The sequence below is a fragment of the Myotis brandtii genome, unplaced genomic scaffold (genome assembly GCF_000412655.1).
Source record: "Myotis brandtii unplaced genomic scaffold, ASM41265v1 scaffold208, whole genome shotgun sequence".
Classification (NCBI taxonomy): domain Eukaryota; kingdom Metazoa; phylum Chordata; class Mammalia; order Chiroptera; family Vespertilionidae; genus Myotis; species Myotis brandtii.
In genome coordinates, this window is record NW_005357764.1 from 5,074,848 (window position 1) to 5,092,858 (window position 18,011).

The 18,011-nt window shown below is 52.0% G+C and overlaps 2 protein-coding genes across 7 annotated transcripts in view; one reads left to right on the top strand and one right to left on the bottom strand.

Annotated features, from left to right (window-relative positions):
- Nucleotides 1-5,562, top strand: part of CCNI2 (cyclin I family, member 2) — a 12,714-nt gene extending 7,152 nt beyond the window's left edge. Inside the window, exons 2-6 of the mRNA XM_014539174.1 lie at nt 283-488; nt 1,017-1,091; nt 2,795-2,935; nt 3,859-4,089; nt 4,764-5,562. Of these exons, the coding sequence (XP_014394660.1) occupies nt 283-488; nt 1,017-1,091; nt 2,795-2,935; nt 3,859-4,089; nt 4,764-4,823 (713 nt within the window). The 3' untranslated portion in view covers nt 4,824-5,562. The remainder of the gene's footprint in view (nt 1-282; nt 489-1,016; nt 1,092-2,794; nt 2,936-3,858; nt 4,090-4,763) is intronic.
- Nucleotides 5,563-7,772: 2,210 nt separating this feature from the next.
- On the bottom strand, nt 7,773-17,728 carry SEPT8 (septin 8). 6 transcript variants are annotated; one of them, XM_014539114.1, is made up of 9 exons: nt 17,605-17,728; nt 16,267-16,462; nt 15,806-15,986; nt 14,518-14,679; nt 13,895-13,991; nt 13,523-13,691; nt 13,177-13,309; nt 12,877-13,067; nt 7,773-10,254 (listed from the first exon to the last, which is right to left on the bottom strand). In XM_014539114.1, exons 2-9 carry the CDS (start codon nt 16,431-16,433, stop codon nt 10,212-10,214), a joined length of 1,143 nt encoding a protein of 380 aa, XP_014394600.1. In that variant the 5' UTR covers nt 16,434-16,462; nt 17,605-17,728; the 3' UTR covers nt 7,773-10,211. The 6 variants fall into 6 exon arrangements, with proteins under 6 accessions (XP_014394600.1, XP_014394602.1, XP_005865607.1 ...); XM_014539116.1 differs by having other exon boundaries at nt 7,773-10,522; XM_005865545.2 differs by having other exon boundaries at nt 15,806-15,992.
- Nucleotides 17,729-18,011: the final 283 nt, after the last annotated feature.

The window sequence follows — 18,011 nt, forward strand, 5'->3', positions numbered from 1 at the left end:
AGGCCGGGCAGCCCCCGGTGGTCCCCGCACGAGGCACGAGGCGGGACTCACTGGTTCTCGCACTCGGGGTTGCCCTGAGAGTAGAGTAGGTGCTTGAAGGGCCTGTGGGTGGGGAGCTCTGCCCCAACGGGAAGCGGGCGCGGGGAGGGGCCGCAACGCTGAGCCGCTGGGCCGCAGGGAGGCGCTTCCCCCTCCGCGATTTTTTCCCTTTTTTTCTTTATTGATTAAGTTATTACATATTTGTCCTTATTCCATGAAGGCGAAGGGGCTGCTCACCTTAAGCAGGCGGCTCCTGCCACGAGTGGACGGGCCCAGCCGCCACCCACCTTCCCTGCCATCCCCACTCCCCCTTTGAGCAGGTGGAGCTCCGCGGCGCTTTGCAGGAAGTCGTGCTGCAGCTCGGGAGGCTGCGGGACTTCTTCCCCTTCTCCCACACCACTTCCAACCTGGCGCTCACCACCTGCCGCCGCCTCCCGGCTTCAGCGACGGTAGGGAGCCCTGGGAGGGATGGTGAGGGGTGTGGGAGAGGGAGCGGACCTTCCCATGCTCGGCTCTAAGTACCTGGCTGCAAGAGGGAGGCCTGGCAGCGGACCCTCTCCGCACCCCGCCTGTGCCTGTGGCTCGGTGCTGTGTGGTCGTCAGGGGGGGCTTGGAGTTGGGAGGACCTCGCTGAGAAGGGACCTGCTGTGCGATAAGGTCTGGACCTGTCCAGCTTGGCCCAAGCCAGGATGGGACTGCGGGTTCCCTGAGAAGGTGTCCGTTCCCCCTTCCAGTCAGTCCCCTAATGAGGAAAGGAGGACTGACTGGGCATCTGCCCTTACTGATACCAGGAGCAGTTCCACTGGTCAAATCTAAAGCTGCCACTAACTTGTTTATGGAGGAATACAACCAGTCTTTTAAAAAGGGGGGTGGGGGCAGGGGTGGGGGCTTAATTTCTTTAAAAAAAAAAATCACAAGTGCTTCACAGTTTGTTTCTGACACCCATCTTCTACTCACTGGTTTGTTCCACACTGCAGATAAGGGAGAGCTTACTCCACATTGTCACCATCACCTGCTTGAGACTTGCTGCGAAGGTCGGTGAAGAAGAGGAGGTAGGCGCCCCTGGAGTCCACTCTGGACTGCTCTTGGAGGTCTCAGGGTGTAACACTGGAGCACTCAAGTTTCCTGTGTACTTGGGAATGGTGGGCATTTTGTCTTTGTTTTAAATATATTTTATTGATTACAGAGAGGGAAACGTCAGTGATGAGAGAGAATTATTGAATGGCTGCCTCCTGCAGGCCCCACACTGGGGATGGAGCCCGCAACCCAGGCATAAGCCATGACCAGGAATCTAACTGTGACCTCCTGGTTCATAGGTCGGTGCTCAACCACTGAGCCACACCAGCTGGGGAATGGTGGATATTTTGAAAAAGTTATTAACTTCCCATGATATCTGCTGTCCTTTCTTTTTTAAAAAAAATATGTTATTTATTTATTTTTGGGTGCCCTCAATGGGAATCGAACTGGTGACTTTTTGGTGCACAGAACGATGCTCAATCAACTGAGCCACACTGGCCAGGGCTCTGCTGTCCCTTCTTAGGCTTGTTGGACTCTGGGAGCCCACAAATGGAGAATCAGAACAGCTGCATCTCCTGGCCCCGCAAACCTGAGCTCCTGGCAAATAGATCTTGCCTCATTGGTTGATGCCAGATGCCACCACCCACTAAGCAGAAGCATCTGCTGTTGAGCTAAGAAAACGGCCTCACAAACCATGTGGCCTAATGTCCATGCCTGGACACTACATCTAAGAAAGGTGCTTGAGACTATAAGATGTGACTGTGCCCATGAAACTGGTCCTCAGGGATTCTTGGACCCTTTTTAGAGAAGAGCAGGGGTGGAGGAGAAGCCTGCACAAGAGCTCCAGGCTTGCTTCACTTCTAAGTTTCACTGTGGCTTCTCTCAGGAGAAGATCCTCTCCCAATGCCCTCCCCAGACCTCCCTCCCTCCCCTTTGGGTATACTGGAACCACTGCCACTTCCACGGGGTCTCCCTTAGTTGATCTCAGGGTCTGAGGGGATAGAAGAAGTCACTTGTGTCCAGTTCCAAACCTACAATGAAAATACTTTTAATTTTTGTTTAATATAATTTATGCCCCCAAAAGTTACTTTGCCCAACTAAAAATCAAGTAAGTGACCTTTAAAAGAAAGATTTCTAAAGGTTATAGTAATACTTTATCTAAAAAAGCAGAACCAAGTCTTTAATACACTTGGTACTTGAATGTTTACTTAGAGACAAGCCTTATTAGTCCGGGGGGGCGGGGGGATCAAAGTCTTTCCAAAACTGAACTGCCTTAAAACAAGGCTAAGGGGAATATGTTTGCAGCTATGGTGTTGCCAAAACCGAGGCTGTCTGCTGCAGACCACGGAACTCAAAAGCCTACTTTTTCTCTCTACCACAAGCAATCCTGGTAGGGCTCAGGAACAGGTCCTGGAGAGCTTTGGGTGAGTTCCTACCGCTGAACAGAGAAGATGGCATAGCCCCTGTCTCCAAAGCACCTTTGGGTGTGAGCTGAAGTACAGGTGGGACTCAAAAGCTGTTTGCAGAGGGTGACCATGTGATATTCACTACACATTGTAACAGCTACTGAGGGACTTGACAATCTAGATCTGGGTAGGTCTTTCCCTCAGAAGTAGTTTCTGTCAGGTCACTTGAAGACAATTCTATTAGGCTCACGGATGTCCAGCCCCATGGATAAGAAAACAAAAGCTACCATGACGTGTTACAGGGCTTTGGCCTCTTTATTGTCTTTTTACAGTTAATTCCACGCATAAAGGACTTCATCAAGTACTGCGGCTCTGACTATACCCCAAGTGAGGTGCTAAGGATGGAGCTGGCTATTTTGGACAAACTGCACTGGGATCGCTGTATTGGGACGCCGCTGGACTTCTTGAACATAGTGAGTACAGGGAGTTTGCAGAGTCTACCCTAGACTCATCTGTGCCTTTGGAACAGCTCACAACAAAGGACGGCCAGGCACACGCGTGCACACGTCCTTGCACATGCACCACAAAAAGGTGGCCCACAAGGCTCATGACATATGGAGCAGTGAAAATGTATCTTAAATCCAACACAGTTCCACCAGACTTCCACTTCTAAAGGACATTAGAGTAACTTTACAAAGAGTTTTAGACGGCACTATTATGGTGAGTTTCTCTTAAATACACATTGCAAAAATATTTAACTTTCCATTCTATGAATACTGTACATAAAAAGCTGTCTGCTCTTGTTACACTTTACACACATTCACTTAGCTGTCTTGATTCACCTACACACAATCCTTATTGAGGCTTTAGACCATATTGATCTGGCACTTAAAAATATCATATTAGTCGGTATTTGTGTTAGTTAGGGAATGATGGTCATCTTCAAGGATATGATTCTGTTAGTAAGGCAAAATTATGCAGTGTGGAAATGTCATGGGGTTTTGGTTTGTTATGAGGCATGAAGATTATATCACCAAGGGCTGTTTCATTATGAAAACTGGCCACTGTTGCCAAGTTGCAGTTTCTTCTCATATCAGGCAGATACAAGTAACTTTCCTGCTACTTCTCAGCATTGAAACATTGTTATCTGGGTACTTTGGGCCTCTTAAGGCCAAGTGAGAAAGCAGACTGCCTTTTCTCTCCAAGGTTGAAACTCAGCTTGACCACAGAATGGGCATGAAGCCTCGAGCCCCTTGTGGGGCCATGAATGGAAGTGAAAGGGACTGGGCAACATCTGATGCTCCCTGATGAAAATTTAAGTTGTTTGCACTTTTGGTCATTGATATATGAAAAGTATGGGGTTTTCTGTTCTAACATTAAAAACCACAATCTCCAGTTCCACGCCCTGGTGGTCGTGGGCTGGCCCCGCGTGGTGGAGCTGCTGCCTCAGAGGAATCCTTCCCTCCACGTCGCGTCCCTGACCAAGCAGCTGCAGCACTGCATGGCGGGCCACCAACTGCTGCAGTTCAAGGGCTCCACACTGGCCTTGGTCATCATCACCTTAGAGTTGGAGAGGCTCATGCCCGACTGGTGTGCTCCTATATCTGATCTGCTAAAGAAAGCACAGGTAGACATCAACTTTGCCCCCAGACCAAGCTCTCAGTTTTGTTCCCTGAGCTGCCATGCTCTGTCTCCAAAAGGGGACCCATGGCCCTGCTTGGCCCTTGGCCCAAGATGCTCTGGCCATGATGACTCTGTGAAGGGTCTGCCGCAGGGCGAGGCTCTCCGCACTTGGCATGCCCTCTGGACTTGGGTATGGGATACACGTTCCCCTCACTGGGCCCGTTGGTGGATTTCTCTGACAGTGAGAAAAGCTTTATCTTGGTGGCAGCCCTTATAGCCAAGAGGAGGGGGGCCGTGGTGTCCAGTTCAGAAGGAAGCAACCCAGAGCTTAATACTGAGGAGTGTACATTTCAGACCTCTCACCATCTATGAGTCTATGATCCCAGGCATTGGGGGGGGGGGGGGGGGGCAGAATCTCTGAGCCCCGGCCCGGGGGGGGGGGGGGGCGCGGTCAGAATCTCTCAGGATGGACAGAGTAGGGTGGAATGCATAGTTAGACTCATGACAGTTTTACTGGGGTTGGAGATGGGTGTCCCTGAGGTGGTAAGGTTAATGTGCTTAAGTTTTGTGATTGGACCCCTTTCTGAAATTGCTCCATGCTAACATCTGGACGCTCACCGCTCATTCCTTAGAATGTAAAGTGGTTCCGCACCAAGATGACCACTGTTTTAATTACAGGTCGGCATTGAGCAGTTTGTCCACTGCAGGATATTGGTAAAGCAGCAGCTGACAAGTTAGTTTAGTCCTCCTCCTGCACAGACAACTTTTTCTTTCACCTGCGCTCCTACCCCAGTGCCCTTCAGAGCGTAATGGCAACCTCTCCTTTGTTGGCCTCCTCTGAATTCTAGGCTGTATGGATTTTGTAACAAGAAAGGGAAAAAGTCCTAGAAGAACAACTGAGAAAAAAATTCCTGGGTCCTTAGAAGAAAATAAAGGGAAAAAAGGTTGGGGTCACTAGAGATAAGGGCCCTGCTCCCTTCTTTCCCCTGGACCTTTTCCCAGGGAGAATGAATGAGCGCTTACTTGGTTTTCCTTCCCCAGCAAGGGCTGGTATCAGCCCCAAGCGAGCTGGAGTATGAAGCCAGAGGAAGGCCTTGCTCAGGGCTGAAGGGCTGGGCTGGTTGTTTTTTGTTTTGTTTTGTGTGTTTTTTGTTTTAGGGCCAGGCTGGGTTTGACTGACCAGGTTTTGCTGCTCTCCCACCCAGAGCTGGCCAGGTCCTTCCGGCCTCCCAGGCTCATAGCAAGCACATGTGCAGCACCTCAAGCCCCAGCCAGCCTGCCTGCCACTGCAAAAATAGGACAGTCCCTCCAGATACAATTACCCTGATTTGGCCATGACTTATGTCTTCTCTTCACAAGGACTGTATTATAAAGTACGCTTTGTTTAATGTACGATAATTTGATCAAGCTTTAAGAATATTTTCCTTTTGTTACTCGTAAGCAATGTCGTTGATCGGCATAACTAGTGAAATTTTTATGCTGAAGAATATTACAAGGTGTGACCCCTGTGATGGGAGGTGCAGCTCCAAGAGCTTTTGTTGAGATGAGCAGGTTCTGAGGCCGAGCCTGCTCCAACCACAGTGCTGCCGCAAGGAGGAAGAGGAGGAGGAGGAGGTGATTAGCATGGCTGTGAGGGAGACGCCAGCTGCCTCTCTGAAGCTGGGACACTATAGAGCCATTTTTTAAGCAGTGGAGTCCAGCTGGCAGAGATGCCAGCTGGAGCTGTGTAAGTAGTGTTGGGATGTGAATGACTGAGCCACACATTTAGAGGTGGTTTGTGAAGTCTTTCCAATGTGAACAGTTTTTGTAAATGTGCCAAGCCATGGGGTGTATGACCTGCTACTGGGTGCAAAGTGGTCAAGGCCCAGATATTCTATAATAGTTGTCTGCACTGTAGTCAGTACTGATCCTGACCTTTTCTTGAAAAAAATTTGCTTGTTGGAGCTTTTGTTAAAATAAACTTTAAGTCCTTGCAACCCTGTCTGAATATTTTACATATAGTGGGTACCATGCACTTAGACTTGCTAGAGTCAGGCACAGTTGGAATACCATCTCCTGGGCCCCATCAATAATTGTCCTCAGCACAGATGGAGATGCCAAGAGCAGCATGTAGCTCATGGCCACAGCTCTCATCAGTGGCCAGGACTGTTCTCTGCCTCCTTCCCTCCACTGTCAGTGGGCACCGCAGTGGGTGGGGTGGGGCTCATCCTGAGCGCCCACACCAGCTCAGGCTACCTTTGACTTTGGGGAACTGGTGGGAGGTATCTGGACCTCTTAGATGGGTAGCTCTGGATGTAAGCTGAGTCCCCAGAGCGAATCCAACTCTGAATTTCAAAAGAGAAGGTAGATCTGTGAAGCCCAGTATTGGGCTAAAGGACAGCCTTGTGGCTCCATCTTTCTGTAAATAAAATTCCTCTTTTTGGGGGAAGCAAACTTCTGTATTGCCTAAGTACCATTTGTAAGTTAAAAAAATTTTTTTGGATGCTATTCAATATTGAGCTGGGGTCCCATCCTACTCTCCTCTAACATTTCCTTCTCTCTCTCTCTCTCTCTCTCTCTCTCTCTCTCTCTCTCTCACTCATATTCCACCTCAGATCAAAGATTGGGGATCATTGTGGTGGGAGAAATATGGATACAATCCATCTTCCTTTTTTCCCCTCTACAGAAGGACTGTGGCTGCAGAAAATGGAGAGGGGAGAAGGCTCAGATGGGCTAAGGGAAGTGCAGGGTTGGTGGGCATCATGTACCTATCTTAAACTTATCCAAATATTTCTTCCCTCTAATGGGTGAGCCGAGTTGTACAGTGCTGTCCCCTTCACCAATAAGGCCCTTCTCCCCTGGCTTCCAGGAGAGTCTGTCATTCAAATCTTGGTGAAGACTTTCCTCCCTGCTCCTTGCCTCCCCGGGGGTGGAGTTGATCTGTACCTTCATTAGGGGTGTCTGCATACCAGTCTCCCTGCTGGGCTGTCAGCTCCCCAGACTTTAGTCCCAACCTCCTCATTTTGGTCTTCACAGAGATTAGTTTAGTGCCCAACAGAGAAAACTCAACAAATGGACCCATGCGCTTGTCATCACTTTCTTCAGCCACAAGACTACCTTCCTTAACCAAATATTTGCCTGCCTACCACAGCATCCCACCTCTACAAAACCATCTCAGGCCCATCCACCCACACTCAGACTGAACACTTTCATACTGGCTGCATGTCCACTGTTCTCCCAGCATTCATAAGGTTGCCAAAGAGCAGCTACAGCTCACGAATTAAGGGTATAGGTTACCAATATTCCAATCCCAATACCTCCAAGTTACTAGCTGTGTGACCTTGGGTAATTAATTAACCTCTCTGTGCTTAGGTATGAAATGGGGGAAATGGTACTTAGTCATAAAATTATAAGTTTAGAGGGATTAATGCATGTACTGTACTTTGGAGCAGCGCCTGGCACACAATAAGAACTCAGGTGTTAGCGGTCCCATGTCAAGCCTCTTCCACAAGGGTGCAAACTCTTCAAGGGCAGGGTTTGCCTTCTTCGTGTCCTGCATAATCCCTGTAATTCCTATAGAAGCTGATCCACCCCACAAAGTTCACAGGAAAGACAAGCTGTGTTTTACCACAGTGGTAGCAGATTAATAGGCTAGAAAACTTGTTAAATCAGAAAAGCTACTGCCCAAAAAAGACACCACAAAAAAACTCAAAATAAATGCAAAATTTAATGGGGGGGAGAAAACAAGTACAAAGTGAATGGAAAGGAACAAAAACAGTCAATGAATGAAGGAGTAAATGAATTGACAAGGGGTGCGTTTTTAGAAAAGCATGTTAACGTAACAGACTAGCAAGCCACACTTCCCTCAGGCCCCTTATCCAGTAAAATGAGCCCCACTTAACAGGGAACCCACACAGAGGCATGAAAACATTCATGCAGTCAGTCTGCACCGTTACAAACCACCTAGGCTCCAGTTCCCCATAACTGGGGTGACCATACTTCCCGGTTTGCCTGAGATAGTTCTGGCTTATGCCTGTTGAGCTGGAATAATTAACAGCATCTCCTTTCACTCACTTTCACCTCTCAGTTTGGACAATAAATTATATGGTGATTCTACCCCAAACCAACTTGATTCTTGAAAGACAAATGCCAGCATGATCCCACTGACAGCCCAAATAATGCCAATCAATGATACTGAGAAACAAAAGGAGGGGGAAACAGACTCTGCGGGCAGGGGCCACATTCCATGAGGGGTAGCCAGTTAAATAATGGCAAGTTTTAAACTCACCTTGTGCACCAAGGATTAATTTGGTCTCAGCTAGTGATGACAAAATTCCAAACACAAACAGCGCAGGGAAAGAAGTGTAGTGAGGTTCGCCAAAGCTAATGAAACCTGTGGAGGCAGCTCAGACCCCAGAAAGTGCAAGTGGAACCAGCCACCATCTGGCCTTCCAGCGTGCCCCGGGAGTGGCCCGCCGGCTATGGTGGATGGGTGGCAGAATCTGCCCACTCGAGTCCCCAAATGGGCTCATGAACCAGGAGTCCTCATTTGTTATAAAACCAGTGAACCCACTGGGTCATCAAGCTTCATCCTCAGAAATACATTAGCTGACAGCGGCTATATCTTCAGGTCATACTTCTGCCCAAGTTTATATACTTTCACATAATGACTCTAAAGACAAGCCACATCTGCCTTAGATATGCTGACCTTGCCTGTTTGGATGCCCACATGATCACAACCAGAGGTGGATGTCCTGGGAGGCTAATGAAGCCCAGCCCTCAAGGCCCCGTACCTAAGTGTGTATTCATGTTCTTCTTCTTGAAGAAGGCTTCTCCAATAGTTCAGGTTCCTACCCCTTCAAAATCTGGATCCACTGTGGTCATGGCATAACACTAGGAGAACTTTCACTTTGAGCATCAATAACACCTGCTCTGCTCCTGGCAAGTGGAGCCCCTCGGGTGCAAAGGCTGCCTTTTTCTGGCCATGCCTCAGTGGACACAGGCGGCTCACCCCTCCTCCCCACTCTGAATGGAGCACCATCTCAGAAGGGCAGGAGGAAGCCAAGACATGGTCCTGCAAATCAATGAAGCAGGCAATGGGGGGTTCGGGGGGAGGAAGAGGACATGAAAAACAAACTATCAACCCCAAATCAATCAGCACGGCTGCCGAAGCTTCCAGCCCGGGGGTGCACTAGGCTGTGATGTCCTCGAGAGGTGGGCTGCGTGTTACTCTGGAGCCTGTGCCCAGCACAGTGCTTCATCAACGTTCAACAGAATCCTTCCCTCCTTTCATTCATTTCTCGTCTCCCATTTTATCAGCCATATTGTCAACCCTGATCCTCTGGGTGGCTTGCCAACCAACAGGAACATAGAAGAATCAATGATGCTAGTACTTTCTTAAAACAACCCCCTTAAGAATGCAGCTGAAAGGGGAAAGCTCTTTGCTGGTAGTTTTTTTCTTAAATTGTCCACAGACATCAGACACCTTCATCTTTTGCCCGGTGACTCAGCCAGGAAAAAAGGAAAGAAGGACCTTGAGATAAAAACCTCTTCCCGGCTGAGCACTTTGGGCCTTAGGAACACGCAGGACTGGTTTGGGAGTCTTAGTCCGAATAAAGAACACTTAACACACACGGAGTTGGTCCCTGTTTACAGGTAGCACCTCAGGGGCACAGACAAGGGCTTGGGGCTGCTGTTCCATTTACATTCACAGTGAAAACTCCGGACGTGGTCTTGTTCATGCTCCGCTTTCATCCGTAAAGAAATTCCAAACACTGTCATTACAGGCTGTTTATTACCACCTCTCCCTGTATATGATAGGGATACTTTTACATAAAAAAGGCTGAGATGTTTTTAGTTTTTAAAAATCGGGGTATCTGTGTTACGTATGAAAATAATGGGAGAGGGTATTATTTGTCTTTACGCTTGTGACAAAATAAAGATTTAGAAGTGTTTTAAAAGTTGTTATGGAAATTAAACTCTAGGTTAGAAAAATTAAAACAAAGTGAATCGGGCAAATTTTTGCAGCATGTATACCACACCACACGGCCACACCTAAGGCACCACATGAGTTGCCATCTTGACGCTGAACAATTAGGCCGAGCATCGCCGGCGGGGCCTTCGCTAGAGCGGCACATAACTGCTCCGTCAAGGAATAGTGACACTGTAAATGGAAGACCAGCCACTGGCTCTGAAAAAAATAAGCCTCGTCAGTTTGGGATTCCAGCATTCGTATGGCTTTGTCATGTTTGCATAGAGAGGGGGGTGGCCTGCCAGGCCCGGCACAGCCTGGGGCGGGGGTGGGGACAGAGCAAGGCTGTAAACACTGGAGTCTGTACCGGCTCCCAGTCCGTCCTCACACCATGTTATGGGAGAAGGGTCACAAGGTGTAACTCAAGCAACTTAACACATGAAAGTCTAAAGTCCGCTCTTGACATGTAAGTCTGTGCGTGCGTTAACTGAAAAATAAAAATAAAACAAACAGAACAAAAACAGACACATTAAAAGATACGCAGACGACCAAATCAAACAGAACCAAAAGACAGCAAGGTGGACACTGGGAAAGGGCAGTCAGTTTGGCATTTGTCACGAGTAAAGCAGAGAATTCGCTTCAGTTTGTGTAGTCCCAGGCTGAGGGTCAAGATCTGATTGGGAAATAATTTTGCAAAATATGGATTAAAATTTAAAGAATAAATACAACCAATCAAAGCCATTTAACTAAATGGTCATAACTGCCCCCTCGCTCCCCCACAAAGGCACTCCTGACTCACCCGCTCCCCTGACCAGGGCGGGAGGGAAGGGTGCTCCCAGCCACCCCACCTATACCACTCCTGGCCTCCACAAGGCCAGCCTGGGAGGAGAGCTCTCTCTCCCAGAGGCCAAACTGACTGAAGCTTTCTGGCATGTCCAGTAAACAGAAAAGACCTGTTTTTCAGGCCCAGGCCACACGGGATAAGCAAGGAGACCTGGCACCAGTGTCCAGCCCCCACCCTGAGAGCTGTGCCGGTGCCCATGCAGGCAGCCTGCGCCCACTCACTGGTCCTCAGACCTTGACCTGGCCACAGGTCCTTGTCTTTGTTTCTAAGTGGTTTCTCCATCGCTTATTTTCTAGGGGGACTCTGCCTGACTTTTCTCTATGGCCTGGGCCATGCTGGCGGGGAGCGGGACAAAGTCACTTTGGGTGTCAGCACCTGAGTCATAGACCTGTGTACCCCCTTCCAGGAAAAAACAGATTTCTGAGCCACTAGCTTGTAATCCACACAGATTCCAATTAACAGAGCCCCCACACCCACCAAGCCCAGAGCTGGACAGGGAATGAGGGCTGCAAGCAAAAGCCAAGCAGAGGGGAAATCCATATGGCTGAGGGGAGTGTGGGGCTGTGTGCTCCCTGGGGCCAGGCAGGGGCTCATTAGTCCCAGCAGTTGGGATGGGACCACCAGTCAGCAGGATGGGGGAGCCGACGGAACAGAGGAGGGTCCGTTCCACTGCAGAGAGCAGGCCTTAGGAATGAGAACTAGCACCCAATTCCTAAGTGCCTGGCTTTGTCCCCCTCGCCTCCCCCAGGGAGAAACTCTCCCAGTTTCATTTCCTTAGATGTGTCTGTGCTTCTGTGCATGTGTGTCTGGGGATGGGGTGTGTTGGCAGGTAGGTGCCTGAGCCTGTGTATGTGATGAGGCAGGAGAGAAAGACAGTGTACACATACATGTATGTGTGTTCATAGGGGTGTGTTTTGGGGAATGTAATATAGCTATGCACTGCATGGCCTTCATCTGGGGCTCCATTGCCACCAAGAAAGGAAGGGCCTGGTACACACATTCCCAAACATTTCAGGAGGAAACAGGCTACCTGCTTAGTTCCTAGGATGGCAAGGAAGGAAGGTGCCTGACACAGGCCAGGGGCTGGGAGATGCAGGGATGGGCAAGATCCCCACAGTGTGATGTGGTGGGGGGCACTGAGTGAAGTGAGTGAAGTGAGTGGGGGAGGGAGATCCCCAGGAGCCAGGCCATCTGGACTCCAGCTGAAAGGGTGGAAACAGGCTATGAAAAAAATACCAAGGAAAGGGGACTCTGCGTTGCCTCCACCTGGCCAACCTGTTGACTGACTCCTGGAGGCTGGGAAAAGTCTCCTTGCCATCCCCCCTTCTTCTCTCCTGAGTCTACTCTCAGGAGAAAGACCTCCAGCCTCTACTTGAGGGACGGCCCCTTCCCCACCCGGGAGCTGCTGTCCTTCCTTCAGCCAGGAAGTGATCATGGGGTTCATGGGGTCAGTGCTGGCTGGGATCAAGTCTCCGCTGTTCTCAGTCACCACCTGCCAGCCAACAGGGATCCCACGTCCACTGCCTCAGGGACAGGGGTGGGGGAAGGGGAAAGCACCACAGCTGTCCAAGCAGAAACCACAGGAGCTTTTGGAATCTGTCAGGAAATGCTGACCTTCCCAGGCCCTGTCTTCTGGCCTGAAAGACCTGCCCTGAGACCCCTACACACTCTCTGGGGCCACTCCCTGCCTGTGTGGCCCAGCCTTCACCACCCCAGCTCTGTGGAGGCTGCAGGAAAATGAGAGGAGGGAGGGAGAGAGAAAGAGAGACATTTGTGCAAGAGTGCACAAATACCTGATATCTTGAGATATCAAGATCACTAGTGAAAAAGAAAGGTGAGGAAGAAGGAGGTGAAAGGACAAGTGAAAATGAGAGGAAAATGGTAAAACAAGCAAGAGTAAGTGAGAATGAAAGTCAGCGTGAAGGAGCCGAGGGAGGGACAGGGTGAGAGCCCAGGAGAGAGCAAGAGCCAGGGCAGCGCAGGGGGCCCACACCTACTTCTTCTTGTCCTTGTCCTTCCTCAGAGGCTGCTGCAAGGTGGTGTGCAAGGCCTGAGACTGCAGGGCCTCCACAGCGGCCTTCCTGCGGTTGAAGGCGTTGGTCTCCTCCTCCAGCTCCCGGCGCTTTTCCTCCACCTTGCGTTTCTCCTCCTGGTGGACCCGCTTGAGGTGCTCAAACTTCTCGTGGAGCTGGAGCAGAAGCGGGGAGTCGGGCTTCCATGTGGGCCGGGAAGGTGCCAGGCCCTCCGGCCACCCAGCCAGGCCCGGCCTCGCCCCAGAACCCCAGCCCAACACTCACCTCCCTTTCCTTTTCCTTCAGCTCCAGCTCTGTCTCCTTCACTTTGTTGACGAACATCTGCCTCATCTCCTCCTCCTTCCTCTGCAGCTCACTCAGGAACTCCTTCCTTTTGGCCTCGTATGTTTCCTGCAGGCTGTGGAGACCCAGAGAAAAGAGACCCAGGGTGGGATTATAGCGGGGTGGGGGCGGCAGAGCCCGAGAAGCCGAATCATGTGAGCGCTGGGGGCAAGAGGATGCAGGATCCCGACAGCCTCACTCCCTGGCTCACAAGACCCCAGAAGCAGATGCCAGCACGGCAAGTGTGGCTGAGGCTGCGAAGACAGGTTTGCTGTGTTCAGGACATCACCTGAAGGGGTGGCTGTCCCCATCGCTGTCCTGGAAGCCCATCTCCTCCAACTTGCAGCGCCGGTAGAGCTCGTAGTGCCGACTGTGGGTCTGCTCGCGGAGGTCCTCCATGTTCACCCGGATCAGCATCTCCCGCAGCTTCACAAAGTCGCAGTGATTCTCGTTCTCCACTGCAAGCAGAGGGCACACGGGCGTCAGGCTGGCACGCGGATGGGCACAGGAGGACAGGGCACAGGACAGCAGCAGACTCCAGAGGCAGGACAGGCAACAGGGGGGCACAGGGAGGGCACAGGACGGGGGCTACAGGCAGCAAGCAGGACAGGGGACTGTTTGGGCCCCCAGCTGGGGATGTGCTCTCCCCCCCAGCACTCACCCTGCACCACTCCCCACGGGTACTGCCGTGCTCGGACCAGCTTGTTCCCCACCTTCACCTCCTCGGTGCTGCCCACCACGGCGAAGGGCAGGTGTGCCTGGAAAGGGGCCCAAGGACACGTGAGCACAGGGCTGAACAAGGTCTGGCCAGATGCTCACTTTCCGGCTATCTTTTTTATAAGTATCCTGGGACCTCCAAACAAGGGACTGGGCTAAACCCACAAACCTCCTTCCTCGTGTTCTAGGGTGTTCTTTCAGCCCTTGGGCTCCCCAGGGGCCATTAGAAGCTCCCTCAGAGGACTGTGGGCCTTGCTCTTCCTTAAGTTCCCAGCCCTGGCATCCTGCCTGCTCACTCCTACAGGTTTCAGGTCCCCACCCTGACTCCGTATCTTGTGAAACTCAACTCTGGGGAAGCCCCAGTACCAGCCCAATACCCAACTCCTCCCGTCCCTTGTCCACAGGACACAGGACTCGGCCAGCTCCCAGATGCCCACCCACCTCTCCTGGAGAAGGAGAGGCTGAAATCCTGGGGAAGAAGTCCCCCAGGGCTGTGTCCGAGATCTGTGCTGCCTGCAGGCCAGGCCCCTCTGGCCCCACAGTCTGAGGCCCTTGCCCAACACTCACATTCATGACTGCATTAATCTCTGCAACTGCCTCGTCATCAGTGGGAAACTGGTAGATCTGGACCCCATTGCTGACCAACTCGCCCATGATCTTGATCTTGAACTTGTGGAGCTCACTCTTGGAGATGGTGTCAGCCTTGGCAATGATGGGAATAATGTTCACCTGCCAGGATCAGGCGAGAGGGGGCAGCATGTTAGTTATTCCCCGACTGTGGACAGCCCTGCCCAGGCCACAACCCTGGGCAGAGGGCAGGAAGCAAGAGAGATAGAGCTGCTCCATGGGGAGGCCCGGCCTGCACCCAGCCACCTGGGGCCATACTGATGGGTTGTAGCAGCACTTCTTAGAGCCCCTATTCCCCCAAACCCACCCCCAAATTAGTCTCCTGGGCATACTCAGCTTTGACCCAGAGTTCTCTGAAGGTCTTAACGGGCCTGGGACATGATACAAGCAGCAGCGGAGGGCTGAGCTCCCACCTAAGCAGGTAAGATGACCCATCAGCAGTAGCCACAGGAAGACCTCAAAATCTCGAGGGCTACGGTTACCCCGTTTTCACAGTGAAAATGAACTCCTGAGATGGGAGGGCAGTCATGTTGCTGACAGCGCACGCCTTCTAGGGCCCCAAGCCCTTCCCATCGTCCCCATGAAGCTGCCCTCTTAGTCCTCACTCAATTCTGGGCCTTAACTCTCTTCTCCCGAGTGGGCTCAGGAGACCCAAGGGAAATCCATGGCAGGAAAGACAGGGGAAGTGAAGGGAACAGAGGAACTAGGAATTGAGAGAGAGGAAATGAGCAGAGAATTGGGATGCTCTGGGGAGAGGGTCAGAGGGTCGAGGAGGGAGAGGAGGCCAGGAGCCAGCAGGCTGAGAATAAGAATTTAGCCGGCATATAAGCATAACCAATGGACACAAACACTAGGGGAGTAAGGGCCTGTGCTGGGGGGCAGGAGCGGATGGGGAGAGGTCAATGGGGGGGAAAAGGGGACATATGTAATACTTTCAACAATAAAGAATTTAAATTTAAAAAAAAAAAGGAATTCAGCTGGAAGGAAGGGGCTGAGGGCCAGACCCAGGGGACAGAGCTCTGAAGAAGAAACCCAAAGCAGGGGGTGCCCACCGGAGGAGTAGGGACAAAGAGAAAAGAGAGAGGACCGAGTCAGGGGGGCTATCTTCTGCAGGCCTCCCAACAGCAGAGCCCCTGGGACCATAATGGACAGTCACACTGCAGCCAGGACTGTGGAGCCCATGGAACAAGTTGGGGAGGCGGGGCAGGGGGCCAGTGGTGAAGCACACCTTGCTGTCTAGTTTCTTCATGGTCACCAGATCCAGGGACTTGAGGGAGTGGCCGGTGGGCGTGATGAAGTAGAGGCATACGTGGATCCTCGTGTCATGGTAGTCGAAGAGCGAGCGGCGGATCTTCAGCTCCTCTTGCAGATAATTTTCAAACTGCGCATCAATGTAGTCGACGATGGGCCTGTAACTACAGACAGCTCCATCACCTAGGAGGCAGGCAGCTGAGCCTCACCGCGGGGGCTTGGATCTCGGTCTGGACCCCTTCTCCTGATTCTTAAAGGGTCCCCAGGACTTCAGCGATTCCCCGACAGGCCCTCCCCTGGCCCCCGTGGAGTGTGGGGCTTGGTTGTTCATATGGGGACAGATGGCAGTGAGGAGTGCTCGGGCAGAGGGTTAGAACCACGGCCAACAAGGGTGGGACAGGGGATGAGGTTGGGGGAGCCGCCCTTCCCGCCTCTTGCCTCTCATCCTTATTGATCTGATCCCCGAAGCCCACAGCATCCACGATGGTCAGCTTGAGGTGCACATTGCTCTCTTGGAGGTCGTAGGTCTGGGGCCGCAGGCGCACACATTCCTCGTGGTGACTGGCTTCCTCGGTCTCGAAGGTCGTGTTGAAGAGCGTGTTCATCAGTGTGGACTTGCCGATGCCGGTCTCCCCTGGGAGTGGGCAGTGGAGGGGAAGGGTTGTCAGAGGCAGGAACTGGGGCTGCCCCTGGCTGTTGGCTAGGCTGGGTGAGGCTCAGGCATCCTCAGCCTCCACAGAAGAGAAAGGGGCTGGGCTCCCACTGCATCCCTCACTGACCCTGTCCCCAGGAACCATCCCTTCTCCGTGGCCTCAGAAATAATTTGTGGAAGGAAGAGTCATAGGCTGACGTGGACATGACATGTGGCTGTGCGGAATGTAAGATGTTTCCTCAGGGAGGGGGAGAGGCAGAGCCAGGCAGCTGTGACGCTGCTGGACACTGACCTTTGCTGGCCTCAAGGGGACCCAATTACCTGCTCTGCATGCCATCCCTTCCAGAGCCAGGATGGTCCTGGGGCCAGCAGGGCCGGGGTCTGAAGCCCAAGGAGACTTGGCCCGGCTGCTCTGGGTGGACAGCCCCCGCACCATTGGCTGTAAGTGGGGTTGAGGAAAGCTGCTTCCCAAGGGGCACCCACAGCCCGGCAGATGCTAAGGCTTAGCCACCCGTGATCTGGCCGAGCTCTTTGTGCCTCTGGGAGGCCCATGCCCGGAGGTGCGTGGCCTCTCCCAGAGCCTCCCAGTTTGGGGCTGTACTTGTTCAGATGTGTGTGGGAGCTCATAGTGCATGATGCTAGGATGGGGGACAGTCTTGTTCGCCATGGAGTCCTAGACACATAGTGGGAACAAGTCAATGTGCTTTAAGTAAACAAACCACCTAAATCTCTGTGATAAATACTCCATTTACAAAGCACCTTCACATGCCCAATCCTGTTTACTCTTCAAGGCAACTCTGAGTCAGGCCTGGGCTCCAACTCTGTCCTTTTAAGTAAACAAACCACCTAAATCTCTGATAAATACTCCGTTTACAAAGCACCTTCACATGCCAATCCTGTTTACTCTTCGAGGCAACTCTGAGTCAGGCCTGGGCTCCAACTCTGTCCTTGATCCTGGCAGAGGCACCAACCAAAACCTCATTCTGAACCCCCAAAGTGTGACTCTGCCTGGGAGGCCCCCTTGCAGCTCAACAGGTGGCCAGGGCAGCAGTGCCCATCTCCCAGAAGGCCCTCGTCTGCCCTCTGTCTGAGGCTGCCCCCTGGCCAGGCCATGATACACTTACCCACACAGAGGATGTTGAAGCTGAAGCCCTGCGTGACCGACTTGCTGACCAGCTGGTCGGGGAGGCTGTCGAAGCCCACATGGCCGCCCAGGGAGAGGCTCCGGGGCTCTGGCTCTGCGTTCTGCTGAGAGAGAAACAGAGCGAGGCCGTGAGCCCACTGGGGAAGTGGGGACAAGTTGGGTGAGGATAAACCTGAGTCAGAACCCCCGTCTGAATTCTCAGCAAATCACAGGACACAACGCAAGTACACCAGAGCTCCGATTCCAGGCCAGGTTCCCACAGAGGGAGCCCAAGGGGCCTCAAGGCCCCTGAATCCATCTCAGAAAAGGCCCTTAAACCCATGGCTCTGTTCCACCTGGGCTGGCAAGGGATGCTGGGGCCTGGGGCATCTCCTAGTGACTACCTCT

What these genes read in the sequence shown, in the direction of transcription:
- SEPT8 (XM_005865545.2), bottom strand. Translation starts at nt 16,433, where the DNA reads ATGAACACGCTCTTCAACACGACCTTCGAGACCGAGGAAGCCAGTCAC. An exon ending in CAGATCAATAAGGATGAGAG is followed by an intron (nt 15,993 to 16,266) that starts GCAAGAGGCGGG and finishes AGCTGTCTGTAG; the next exon opens with TTACAGGCCCATCGTCGACT. An exon ending in TGAAGAAACTAGACAGCAAG is followed by an intron (nt 14,680 to 15,805) that starts GTGTGCTTCACC and finishes TGATCCTGGCAG; the next exon opens with GTGAACATTATTCCCATCAT.